The 14646-nt window shown below is 43.4% G+C and overlaps 1 protein-coding gene across 1 annotated transcript in view; it reads right to left on the reverse strand.

The window, feature by feature from the left end:
- Positions 1–14646, reverse strand: part of LOC139749471 (uncharacterized) — a 36520-nt gene that overhangs the window by 13721 nt on the left and 8153 nt on the right. Inside the window, exon 2 of the mRNA XM_071663378.1 lies at positions 963–1207. Within this exon, the coding sequence (XP_071519479.1) occupies positions 963–1207 (245 nt within the window). The remainder of the gene's footprint in view (positions 1–962; positions 1208–14646) is intronic.

Genomic DNA, 14646 nt, shown 5'->3' on the forward strand with positions numbered 1-14646 from the left:
GAGAGTTGAGGTGGCTTGGAGAGGAGAGTGGCTGATGACATGCTGTGGTGGGGTGTGAATGGTTGCTGACTCGGGTTGGCGAGGGTGTTGATGCTGACGTTAGATGGTGATGATGACTGGGTGTTGACAATGGGCTAGTGGGGACCAGTGGCTGTTGGCATGGGTTATTGGGGGTGAGTGACTGTTGATATGGGTTGTTGGAAGTGAGTGGGTGTTGGCGTGGGTTGGTGGGAGAGTGGCTAAGAAACTAGATTGATGAATGACTTTTGACGAGGGTTGGTGAGGGAGTGTTGACGTTGGTTGATGGGGTGGGTGGTTGTTAACGTGGGTTGGTAGGGGTGAATGGGAGTTGACGTAAATTGGTGAGGGTGTGTTGACGTGGGTTCGTGGCAGTCAATGGCTGTTGACATGGGTTGGTAGAGTGGGCATTGACGTAGGTTGGTGGGGTGATGGTCGTTGAAATGGGTTGGTGGAGGAGTGGGTGGTTACATGGGTTGGTTGGTGTGAGTGACTATTGTGGATTGGTGGGGGTGTGGTTGTTGACGTGGGTTGGTGGGGGGCGATCACAATATATCTGTTACGGGAAGAGAGCTTTACAGGTGTTGGCTCTCTAAACTTTGCATATATGTATCATGTCTTTACCTTATGTATGCGCGGGCGCGCGCACACACACACACACACACACACACACACACATACACACACAGCCGAAGCCAGAAACCCATTCATCGACAGACCCTGAGAGCAGGATAACACCTGGGTAGGGTGTAAGGCTGCCAACAGCCTCAGCCACGCCCAGGATTCGAATCCATGCGGGTCCAATCTGTGTTGACTCATGGTCAGTAACACTAACCACTACACCACGGAGGCGCGTGGTGAGGAACTGTTGACGTCTCTCTCTCTCTCTTCTCTCTCTCTCTCTCTCTCTCTCTCTCTCTCTCTCTCTCTCTAGCAGCACTTACATATCTGGTGGAACAGTCCTTGTAGCTGAACTTGAGGGCGAACTCCTTGCCGCTCGTGGCATCCAAGAAGCAAGGCCCCCGTCGGGAGTGGAAGCTGCCCCTTGTGTACACCACGCCCTCGAACTCCTCCTCCAGGCTGATGACGAAGGCCATGTGGTCGCCCTCGCAGTCGAGGACGGCTCTCGAGTAACCCCCGTCTCGTACCCCGATGTGTAGCTCGTTGCTCAGGTCCTGCTTCCAGTCAGCTGTCCAGGGATGCACACCAGTTAGTAATGCATCACATTAACTTGGCCATCCCGTCCATACCTTAACTTTCAGACCAACAAACACTCATTAACTTGGGACGCTATGAAAGGGCGTTCCATGATTTATGAAGAAAATGTTCAAAATGTTCGATTTTCTATAAAAAAAAAAGATGATCGTTGATACATACCTGTATCAGAAATATGATATTTTGTTTTAAAATGTACAGAAACAAGTTTCATAATCAGCATTCAGTAAGTACGTATCCCAGCGTCATTCTAATTTTGTGCGTGGAACTTTCTTTACATCTATAAATCAATCACTGCCTATAACATACCAGAGTATACGATACATAAGTTAAGACAATAAGTTCTGCAACATATCAGAGTATACCGTTAATAAGAACGCTATAAGTCCCATAACATACCAGAGCATACGATGTGTAAGTAAACGCTAAAGTCCTGTAACAGAGTATACCGTTCATAACTTACGGCTATAAGTCCTATAACACATCAGAGTATAACGTCTATAAGTTAACACTATCTCCTATAATAGAGTATACCGTTCATGTCAACACTATATGTCCTATAACATACCAGAGTATAACGTACATAAGTTAACACTATTAATCCTATAACATACCACAGTATACAGTCCATAAGTTAACACTATACGTCCTATAACGTAGAATATATCGTCCATAAGTTAACAATATGTCTCAGTGAAATACCAGAGTATACCGTACATAAGTAAATATATTGATTCCTATTGTATCCACATTATATCGTTCATAAAACTTTAAGTCCTATAACATACCAGAGTATACTGAGCTTAACGTTTAAAGTCCTCTTACATACCAGAGTATACCGCGTATAAGTTAACACAATAAGATCTATAATATACCTGAGTATACGTAAAAAAATGTAAACACCTGAATTCTTGTAACATTCCACAGTATACCTAAATAAGTTAACACTTTAAGTCTTATAGTATAACAAAGTATACTGTAATAACGCTTGAAGATCAATAATATCCCACAGTTAACTCTCCATGAATTAACAGTCTAAGTCTTATAACACACTAGAATATACCTGTGTTTATAGAACACCAACAGAAAATATGAAAAAGTGAATTAATTTCTGGAGAACATGAGGGTTGACGCCTTGACTCACCAGCAGGGTATAGAAAAACCCAGCAAGGAATGTAAATAAACAAGCCAGTATGTCAGGCTGAGGGACACTAATGTAAAAAATATATCATCGCTCAGTGAATTATCAATACAGCACTGTAAATAAAAATCAAGAGAAGAAAAGCGCTTTAAGATAAAATGAAATTATAACGTTAATAGGGATTATGATGCAGTGTAATGCACCATTACATATGTCCCTGTATATATCTCTCTGATAGCAAGGTGACCCACGGCCAGCAGTAATCCCCTGTCGTTATTTCAGCAAGCAGCGGACATCAACTATGTATGAGCCTGAGTGATCTTGGTAGGCCATAGATCAGGTACTGAGAACACACTGGCCAGTTAAGGAAATTCTCTAATCCTCCAGGAACTCACCATGATGAACTTTGTGGCCACGCCCACGCAACTGACACTACTTGCGTCGCTAACCCAAATTGCCTCAGGGAAAAGCCCCTTACATTTGGGCATCCCACGGGCTTTTGAACGAACACAAACCCTACAAACGCCACACACTGTACAAACAACATAACGTTAACTACCTCGCTGCTACCATAGTGACAGGAAAGACGTAACTCCCCTCATCTGCTGTACAACCTTGGCACGGCACCTTTCCTGTAGCTGCACCACGAAAAGACCTTTCTTCTACTGGATTCCGGCCACACCCGCCCTTGCACCAGCGCCACGGGACTTGCGCCGCTACGCCTGCCTACGTCACCTCACATCAACGCATCTCACCTTCTTATAACACAGAGCAGCTTGCCCCAAGTTACATCACCTCTGTGCTTACACAATAAACCCGTGTATCCGTACCACTCTCGCACTCCTAACCCTTACGAAAGAAGTTAGAGACTTAACAGTTACACACAGTAGAAAACAAAGTATAGAAACATACGAACTGAGAAAAAGTAATCCTTTGTGTGTGGACATTTAATGTAATATAGTTATGGAGCGATATCAGATCTGTAAAGGTCACGTTCAGGGGTTAGTGTTCTGTGTCTGTTGGTTGTTCGTTGGACTTTACTGACGTGTGTGTGTGTGCCATGACGCTTAACGTGTGATGTATAACAAGGTAGTATAGAAGTGATTATGTATGGAGAGAGAGAGAGAGAGAGAGAGAGAGAGAGAGAGAGAGAGAGAGAGAGAGAGAGAGAGAGAGAGAGAGAGAGAGAGAGAGAGAGACTGACTTTATAATGAATAATTATGTAAAACTTGGGGTTACGAGCATTACGTCATTGCTGGAGATATACCAAAAGGATACCGCTCCAAGATGTAAATTCATTCAGAAAGACCCAACACATCCATTAAACCATAATTTTCAAGCGTAACCATTTCAAACCAGATTACCATCGAAATGTAGAACAACAAGGTATGCAAGATCTTTTGTACCAGCTGGCATACGACTTATTAGTAATACAAGATTGAACTTAATCCTGGCTCCTTAAGGCTTGAAGACTTACACATTTATGTCCCTTGCAACTGTGATGTATTTACACGTTTAGGTATGTCTTGAATGCTCATGATGACTACATGAATGTGATATCTCTGGATGAATGTTTATTACTATCCGTGAAAACGCACACAACAAATATCCTGTAATTTACGTGACTAATAAATTGTCATTATCATTATTATTATTATTATTATTATCATCATTACTGTTATTATCATTATCATTATCATTATTATTATTATTATCGTTATCATCATATTTCCTCAGAAATATATACCGATATTTCACTATTTTGTTTCATGTATATCTTGATTTCCCTTCACTGTAAGGTGAAAAATGACCTGCCATCTTTCTCCTCCCAAGAGGTCAGATCAGGTCAGGTTACAAACTTCATATAGGGAGAGTCAGGTCAGGCCAGAGGCCAGTGGAAGAGAAAGTGGGTAAACTGTGTCTTTTGTTGAAATCATTATCATGAATATTTACTATCTTATCTTTCGTGTCTTGCAAAAGGTCAAAGGAAATTAAAGCTAAATTGTAAAGTTGCTTTTATTATTGCATTAAGAGAAAAAAAGGTGATCTACCTCTTGTTCATAAAAATGATTGTGGTGTCTCACTGTTGTATTTACTATCTTATCTTTCGTGTCTTGCGAAAGGTCAAAGGAAATTAAAGCTAAATTGTAGAATTGCTTTTATTATTGCATTAAGAGAAAAAAAAGTGATCTACCTCTTGTTCATAAAAATGATTGTGGTGTTGTCTCATTGATGTAAAAATTTAATGAAAATAATTAAGTAGCTTTTAGTAAAGTCTCGAAAGATATACGCTTTACTTTTTCAGTCTATTTCAAATCATATCTATCATATTCTTTCATCTCTTCGTATTAACCATATGCTTATAAACTCAAACGTACATATAGGACTCGTATGCAATCAGACGCATGGATGACCCTTATATGAAACACAAGGAAACCATAAGATTGACAGAGTAGCAATAGGAGCCTTATAGTCACGGTGATATAGGAAGCTTATAGGTAGTACATGTAACAGACATACAAGTCTTTCACATGTAACGGTGATATAGGAGCCTTATAGTCAGATGTAATGGTGATATAGGAGGCTTATGGTCAGATGTAATGGTGATATAGGAGGCTTATAGTTACATGTAATGGTAATATATTCGGCATATAGTCACATGTAACGGTGATATAGGAGGCATATAGTCATATGTAATGGTGACATAGGTAGGTTTATAGTCACATGTAATGGTGATATAGGAGGAATATATTCACAGGTAACGGTATTATTGGAGCCTTCCAGTCAAAAGTAACGGGGAGACGATTTTGTAAGAGGAAACGGAGGAAGTAAATACCGGTAATTGTGAGCCGTCAAGGTGAACCGAGAGAGAGAGAGAGAGAGAGAGAGAGAGAGAGAGAGAGAGAGAGAGAGAGAGAGAGAGAGAGAGAGAGAGAGAGAGAGAGAGAGAGAGAGAGAGAGAGAATGTTCCGGAACACAACGACCCGACCGTTGTCTTCCAAGACCCCATTCCTTCCCTCCTCTCCCCAACATTCCAATTAAGAAAGTGAAAGTTGTGGGGAGGGAATGGGGGGAGGTTGGTAGGTGGAGGTCTTCAGGAAAAGTAGGGTGAAGGTCAGGAAGAGACGACCACTACCCATCCCCAACCCGACCCCTAACACTACCGACCAACCTACCTACCTGCCTACTGTGGCCACCACGATCATACAACCTCAACCGCAGCCCCGACCCCAGACTCAGCACACACACACCCCTCTCTCTCTCCCCTTTCCTATCCCACATTCATCTAGGGCACCGCCGCCAAAAACCCTTTCAGGATCGTATATATATATATATATATATATATATATATATATATATATATATATATATATATATATATATATATACATATATATATACACACAAAGGAGCAGAAGAGTGAATGTTTGAATTACAGAGTTATAGGTTTGTTCAGGTAAGTTGTGGTTGCAGGAGTGGCAGACGATGTGTGGATCAGGTGCTTGCTTTGAAGAATGTGTGCAAGATATACTTTGAGAAACAGAAGGATTTTTATGTGATATTTATGGATCTAGAGAAAACACATAATAGGAATGATAGACATGCCTTGTGGAATGTGTTATGAATTTACGGTGTGGGAGAAAAACCTATAAAAGCAATGAGGAGTATTCATGAAAAGTATAAGGCATGTCTGCGAGTAGGAAGAGAAAAGGATGAGTGGTTCCAGGTGAAGATGGGTCTACGACAGGGGTGTGTGATGTCACTATGGTTGTTTAATCTCTTTATGAATGGGGTGGAGGAAGGTGAATGCGAGAATTCTGGGGAGAGGGGCAGTCTGCTGTCTGGGGGTGGGGGGGGAGGGGAGAAGGAAGCTGAGATGTGAGTTAGTTACTATTTGCAGATCAGACAGCGCTGGTGACGGATTCGAGTGAGAAACTACAGAAGCTGGTTTTTGAATTCTGAAGTGTGTGTGAAGGGAGAAAGTCGTGATGAAATGTAAAAAAAAACAAGTTTATTAGGTTTAGCAGAGGAGAAAAAGAAGTTAGTTAGAGTGTGATTATGAATACTGAGAACTTAGGGCATATGAAGAGTATTGAAGACCTCATGAGAGTAGACATGGCAACGAAGAACTATGTGAGCTGAAGTGAGCCATTGGGTGGGTGAGGGGGCGGAGGTTCTGGTTGCACGACAAAATGTGAAAAGAAAGGTCACTTTCTGTAAGGGCAAAGATGGAATGTTTGAAGTTATAGTAGTTCCAACGACGTTGTATGGATGTTGGGAACGAGCTTTAGATGCATAACTAAAGAAGAGGGTAAATGTTTTTGGAATGAACTGTTCGAGAACGATATGTGGCGTGAGGAACGTTAATAGAGCAAATGATAGGGTAAGAAAGAGGTGCGGTTGCAAGATGAGTACATACGATAGAGTGTACTGAAATGGTTAGGACATACGGAGAAGATGAGTGAAGAGAGGATGACTAAGAGGATCTGCATATTGGAAGCGGAGGAAACAAGGAACAAGGGAAAAATCAAGGAGGAGGTGAAAGAATGGAGTTAAAGACGCCTGAAAATGCAGAAGGGTGTGCGGCCTGCAAGGGTATGGAACGAATTGGAGCAATGTGATACGCAGAATGGGACGTGCTGTCTATGGGGCTAATCCAGGCCAAATGAAACGGTCAAGGGAACCCACGGAAAGGCTTGTGGGGCCTGGCTATGGATAGTAGGCTCTGGTTTCGTTGCACTGTTAATGGTACCTGGAGAATGGATGTACGTGATTCAGCAAGGCCATTTCTAAAACTGCTCCTGGCGCAACCATGCAAGGGTAATAGAAACAACATATGCCTGTCTCAGCTGGCCATGCACTCCTTCCCATCTACCGTTTCGGCTGGCCAATGGCCATACACTACCTTCAGTTCACCGTCTAGGCTGGCCATACACTCCCTCCAGTCCACTGTCCAGATTGGCCATACATTCCCTCCAGTCCACCGTCTAGGCTGGCCATACGCTCCCTCTGTCCATCGTCTGGGCTGACCATGTAACCCCCGCTCCAGTCTGCTACTAACGTCCTCCCTCCACAGCGTCCAGGGTGTAAGCATTTAACCTCAAATCTCTCTTTGTCCGACGATATATTTTCAACGTCGTGTTTGTGGACAACATCCGCAGGACTAAAGTGCATTTCTTTTCCTTTAAGAATATCAGAACTGTAAGAATAACCTTTATCATGTATAAATAAAAAATAAGTATAAATATATGTTTGGAAAGAGAGGTTAGCACAAAACGCTTGTAACTTCCGCTAGATGGCTCCCTGGTGGTGTAGTAAGTAAACAGTCCGCTAGATGGCTCATCTATGGTCTCGTTAACGTCCGTCTTTTTTCTTTTTTTCCCCATTTGATAACCTGGAGTTATAACCTGGAGGTTATACAAGTTGTAGTCGAGTCTGTTGCCTGCTGTAAGATGATGAGACTGAACTCATCCTGGCGAAAAAGAATATGTTTCGTACGAAAACGGCGTACGTGGTGATAACGCCAGAATTTATTGGCAACAGCCGGTGAAGTGTGACACAGAACGTGAGGCAGACGAAGTGTGACTGTTGCCAGCATCACCATTAGGAGGGTGGGGGAAGGTGGACACAGAACGTGGCACAGACGATGTGTGACTGTTGCCAGCATCACAATTAGGAGGGTGGGGGGAGGTGGACACAGAACGTGGCACAGACGAAGTGTGACTATTGCCAGCATCACTTGTATCAGATGAGGGACACAGAACGTAACACAGACGAAGTGTGAGTGTTGCCTGATATCACCAGCAGAAGTGGGGGGAGGACATAGAACGTGACATAGATGAGGTGTGACTGCTTCCAGCCTCGGCAGATGAGTGAGACAGAACGTGACACAGACCAGGTGTGACTGTTGCCAGCATCACCAGCGGCGTCTAATGAACGACACAGAACGTGACACAGACCAGGTGTGACTGTTGCCAGCAACAAGAGATGGTAGGTGACAATGAACGTGACACAGACAGATAACAACAGTCCCTAAAAAAGAACAGAAAAGAGTGTCAAACAGAAAAAAAACAAGGCCAAAATGGCTACCTTCCGGCTATTATCTTCTCATGGCATAGATACAGTGACGATGTGGTAACCTCCCCACCCACCAAGCGTCCTGCACCCACCCAACGTCCTGCACCCACTCAGCGTCATGCACCCACTCAGCGTCATGCACCCACTCAGCGTCATGCACCCACTCTGCATCCTGCACCCACTCAGCGTCATGCACCCACTCAGCGTCATGCACCCACTCAGCGTCATGCACCCACTCAGCGTCATGCACCCACTCAGCATCCTGCACCCACTCAGCGTCATGCACCCACTCCCATCCAGCGTCCTGCACCCACTCAGCGTCCTACACCCACCTAGCGTCCTGCACCCACTCATGGTCCCGGACTACACACTGTGGATCCACCTCTGGTAACATATCTCCACTGTATAATCCCCCACAATATCTATTGCCCCGAATCGCCACAGTGTGTGTGCTCGCACGTCCACTTGAATAAAAAAAAATTACATTCTGAAATTAGAAACTGAAAATCACAGTCACACAAATGACAGTTATCTAAAGCAAAGATAATTTTACATTCATACAGACAGTTATCTATCCTGTATTTACAGCGATGTATTAAAGGTCAAAGTTACATAGCGACAGTGAGAGAAAGTCTGAGGTCTGTTGAATGAATGACAAACAAATAAACACTTCAGTTAAGTCAGTCATCATCTAAACTCCTCCAGCTTCTAGGACTGGAGTCACTTCATCCGTAGTGTGACCATATTTGAGGAAGGTGTTTCATACTCTTTCATAACCAATAAGGGTCAGGTCAAACGCCAGGCCATTACACCTAAGGGTCGTTAAGTCGTACTGAGGGTTCGTATGGCCGTGCTCGTGGGGATATGTTGAATTCTTTTTTTTCCTGAAGTGATCGAAGTGTTCAGAGATAGAACGATGAATTTGGAGAAGAAATAGCAAGTAGAGTGAGGAACACACACGAGAAAATACTGAAGTTGGGTGATGCGCTGAGCAGCCACACGCAGATCAGTCCTCCAACTCTTCTACGGTCATGACTTTTCACTGACAACAAATGACAAGTTGCAAGACAAGCAGGATTATCAGAGGAAACTAATGATAATAATAACAACAACAACAACAATAATAATAATAATAGTAATAATAATGAAAATAATAATAATCGCTATTATCATTATTATTGTTATTATCATAATAATATACATACATACATGCATACATACCGACAATAATACAAATAAAAGTGCTGATATCAGGAGTTCTATGTATAAAATCGGAAATGATAACAAAGGACTTTATTACTGTTATTACTATCATTCATATACTTAACATTATTCTATTCTAAATAAGCTCATTATTCCTTGATATACTTCACGGTTCTACTGCTATTACTACAAATAATAATAATAATAATAATAATAATAATGATAATAATAATAATAAGCTACAATGTTTCATGTTTGGCTTTTGTATGCGACGAACAGCTTTGGCAAGACATAATGATGTTCTTGAAACGTAACAGACTTGCAGACTGTGGCAATCCTTCAGATTACTAGAAACTGCATGATACCATAACGCATGACTCTTAACACCATTACGCATGACTGTCATTAACATAACGCAAGCTGTCAGCACCATAACACTCGATCACTGTGTATCTGGCAGTAATGACGGATGTAGAAATACAATTTCTCGGTCGTAATGGACAATTCGCTCATGGACGTATATTTACTTGACCTTGCAAAATACCACAGACAGGTAAGATAGATTCTTGTCTTCCCAGGAATGACTTGTATTCATCCTCAGGCTCTGTGATGTGATAATGATATGCAGAATAGAGAGGTCGTCATTACAGATACCAGGCATCACCAGAAGATTTTTTCCCCTCAAGGTCTACAGGGGGATCGGAACTCGCACCATCTGAGTATTAAAAAAACAAAAAACGATGGTATGTTTTTTCGTAATAGATGACGTCAAGTCGTAGTATAGCGTATGTCTGGTATACTAAAGCATACTGAGGTGTAAGATTCGTAAGGCGGTTATCACAAAGTCACCTTCAGGACGGGAGGGTATGACGAATGCGCTGACGTCACTGGTCATGAGAGAAAATTAATGACTCGATTTCAAGGCCACAGGTCCGCCAGCAGGCGGCGTGTGTGGGCAAGGCCAGGGGCAAGCGTGAGGCACGGCAAACACGGGGAGTGGGCCAGACAGGATAGGCTTGGCAAGGTTAGGGTAAGGGGGAGCAGGCTGGGGACAAGGGAAGGACAGGTCAGAGCTGGGGACATGGGCAGGTCAGATCAGGGCTGGGGACAATGTCAGGGCAGGTCAGGGCTGGGAACAATATCAGGGCAGGTCAGGGTTGGGGACAAGGGCAGGGCAGGTCAAGGCTGAGGACAAGGGCAGGGCAGGTCAAGGCAGGGGGTTCAGGCTGGCAGGGCGTCTCTTAACATACGTAATGGTGAGACAGTTCCCCCAGTAGGCCCTTCCCTCTCCCCCAATGCTCAAGAGCAAGTAGCCATCTTTTGCCTCAAGAAACTGTGCCCTTTGATGCCACAGTAGTGAAAATTCCCTAAAAGATACCTTACAGGCTGGGGATAAGGGCAGGAGCGGGGGGCAGGTTAGGGACAAGGGCAGGAGAAGGGGGCAGGTTAGGGACAAGAGCAGGAGCAGAGGGCAGGGGGTACAGGCTGGGGACAAGGGCAGGAGCCGGGAAGAGGCCAGGCCAGGCCAGGGCGGGTGGGGGATGCCGTGATCGCCACAACCTTGACGACCAATGAAGATGACACCACACACACCTGGCTCCCACACCTCTCTCTCCCCAGGACGATCAAAGGCATGTTGCAAAGAATCAGTCACATATCCCAACGTATCATATCTAACTACCACCAGACATTCAGCTCGTCATGAAGCTGAGAATTACAGTACATTCAGTGAAACCTTAACTGATATAAATTACCAGCTTGATCTCTCTAGCTCGATGATACAGTGTCCTTCGAGCAGTATCCCTGACATTCCTGTTCATCATGGGGGAAAAATAAGAGACCGCGAGTGGCGCATTATTCCCCTTGCGTCTCGTTCATTTCTTTTTTGGGTCGTGTTATTTCGTCGTGTTATTTCTGCCTTGATATTATTAGTTCTTGATACACCGTCTGGGGATTACAGGGTTCAATGGTTGTGGATTACTTGTTACATTGTCTGGGGATAACATGGGTCACTGGTTGCGGATTATTTGTTACATTGTCTAGGGGTTACAGAGTTCAGTGGCTAGGGATTACTTGATATCCTGACTGGAGATTACATTGTCACTGGCTGGGGATTACTTGATTCATAGATTGGGGATTACTTGGTTTAGTGGTTCGGGATTACTTAGTTCAGTGGTTCAAGATTACCCGACTCAATGTCTGGGGATTACATGGTACAGAAGTTGGGGATTGCATGCTCTACTGTCTAAGCATTGTAAGTTACACTATGTGAAATTTAAATGTTATACTGGGGATTACATGCTAAACTGCATGAGGATTACATGGTACACTGGGGATTACATACTGTCCATTATATATGAAACACTGAGTATAAACTGCTGCAGCCTGAGGATTACATCCTGTAATGTCAGAGGATTACATATCGCACAGTCTATGGATTATTTCTACAGTGTCGGGGATTACATGCGGCACGAAGATTTACATGACATTTCTGCAGTTTCTACTAAGTGTTCGCAAGTCACGTATATTCTGCCGATCATCTTAAGTTCTTGTGTGTCATTAATTTTGCAAAATCGGACAAAAAGAAATGACTTGTATTCCTAAACATTTCCCAAGTATTATCTAATATCATTTCTTACTACACAAGACTTACATTGTCTGTTTATGTATTACGTGCCGACGTACGTATCGGTCTTAAATCATAAACGTATGTATTTCTCGTTAATACAAGGTCAGTGCTTGGCCTGACATCATTGCTAATTAGGCGTTAAGCTAAGACCAGTTCGTCAAGTCACCTGCGGATCCCCAGCGACGCACGCACGCCTGGCAGCGGTGACTTTCGTGTCCTTTTGTTCCTCGCGTAAGAATTCGCTTTTATTTACATCTTCGGTGATGTAAACGCGATTGTATTTGTACCTGAAGTACAAATAGAAATTTGTATAAGTAGAAATAGAATCTGCAGTCAAGCGAAAAGTGCTCAAGTGCATCAACCTCAAAGGATCTGGCTGGGATGTCTAAATGCGCGTGAACATAACCAGGATGAGAAGGGAGAAACAGGTAAGATGTTGGGAGAGAAGAACCTGGATGTTCGGCTCTGAATGAGACTAAGCTTCAGGGGAAGGGGGAAGAATGATCTAGGAGTGTCTGAAGGTTAGTCTGGCACTAGTGTGTGTGTGTGGAAGGAAAGGAAGCGTTATGATAATGTGGTGACGTGTGCAAGGGAGTGAGTTCTTCACTGATTCGGGAGAGAATGAAAGGAGATTACGAGAGGTGGGTGATTGTCGGTGCTCACGCGCAAGGAAGCGAGAGGCTTGAAGACGCGAGGAGAGTCTTCTGGGAAAGTGTGTGCCTCAGCAGTTTTGATGCGAGGCGTAGTGTCTTAATGGTGGGAGATTTGTCTGCTAGAATGGGTGATTTGGCAGTTGAATGTGACTACGGTGTAAATGGAGAACATCTTGTTGAGTTGTGTGCTGAAAAAGAATTTGGTGGCGGGGAACCCCTGGTTCAACAAAACGTGCATACATAGGTATATGTGGGTAGGTGGGGTTGGTGGTCTATGAGCACTACTGGATTAAGTAATAACAAAAAGTTATGCAAAGGATTGAGTGACGAATATGAATGTGTTGGTGGGTTGTCTGATCATTTCTTGGCGGAGATGCGTGTGAAAATTAAAACTGGTATTATGAAAGAGGAAATGACATGGATGGTAAGAAGGTGTCGAGAGTAACGAGAGCGAACTAGAAAAGAAGCTTACGTGTAGAAATTCCATGAGACTGAGTGGAAGATGGTGCACAGCGAGAGTACACGAATCAGGGCAGTGGGTAAGGAGAGGAAGGTAAACATTAAGGGAAGTAGTGCTTATAGGTATGGGTGATGCGTGTGCATATGCTGAAAGGTGAATGTATGAGAAAGGATAGAGAGTGGTGGATGAAGAAGGTAAGTTGCTACTGAAAGAGAATAGAGAGGTGTATGGGCAGTACTTGTAGGGAGGGGGGTGTGCAGAAAAAAAAAGGCAGACGAACAAGAGGAAAGTGCAAGGGCTGGACTTGAGGGGAAATTAGAAATAGGGAAAGAATTTCAGTAGACTTAAGGAAGAAAAGAAAATGTTTTGGAAGAAGGTGAATACAGTAACATTACGAGAACAAGAGAACAAATAGTAGCATCATTGAGGGGAACAGATGGGGAATATGTAACAGGCAAAGATGTGAAGAGGAAAAAGACTGAATACTTTCAAGGGATAAGAGAATGGCATATGATGTGGGTGTTTGAAAGCGAGATGGTGTGAGCAGTCATGGCGAATCATTTGAAGAGAAAATACTGTAAAACATTTGCGTAAGATAAAAGCATGGCAAAGCTCTTGGAGTGGGTGGGATTGCGGTTCGTTTTCTCAAGAAATGAGGCGATGATTAATTAGTCAGGATTTTCAATGCACGTATGAAGTGCCTGAGGAATAGAAAAATGCCAGTATAACGCCACCATATAAAGGCAAGGGGATAAAAGTGCATGTTCGAGTTATAGAGGTACAAGTCTGTTGAGTATACCTACCTGGTAGGTTGTATGAGAGAGTGTTGTCTGAGAGGGGGGAGACTTCGAGAGTAGTACAGGAATTGAGGAACATGTGTGTGTGCTTTAAAGATGATGTGTGAAGTATTTGGAGAAAGAGAAGGGTTAATTTTTTGGCATCTATGGACATGAGAGAGCATATGACAAGGTTGACAAAGATGCTATTTGGTCGATTTTACAATTGTATAGTGTGGGAAGAAAGCAAATTGATGCAGAGAGGGTTTTTTCAGGAGAGTAAGGCGTGTGTGCGAGTAGGAAGGGAGGAGGGTGCCATGTAAGGTGTGTCTGCTTCTGTGGTGTGCTGTCACCATGGCTGTTTAATTTGTCCATGGGTAAGGTGGTGAGGGGGTAAATGATAGGGCCATGGAGAGAACGGCTGGTTGAGAGGCTAGGGAGGTTAATCAGTGGCTGTTTGCTGATGACACAGA

The sequence above is a fragment of the Panulirus ornatus genome, chromosome 7, assembly GCF_036320965.1.
Source record: "Panulirus ornatus isolate Po-2019 chromosome 7, ASM3632096v1, whole genome shotgun sequence".
Taxonomy (NCBI): Eukaryota; Metazoa; Arthropoda; class Malacostraca; order Decapoda; family Palinuridae; genus Panulirus; species Panulirus ornatus.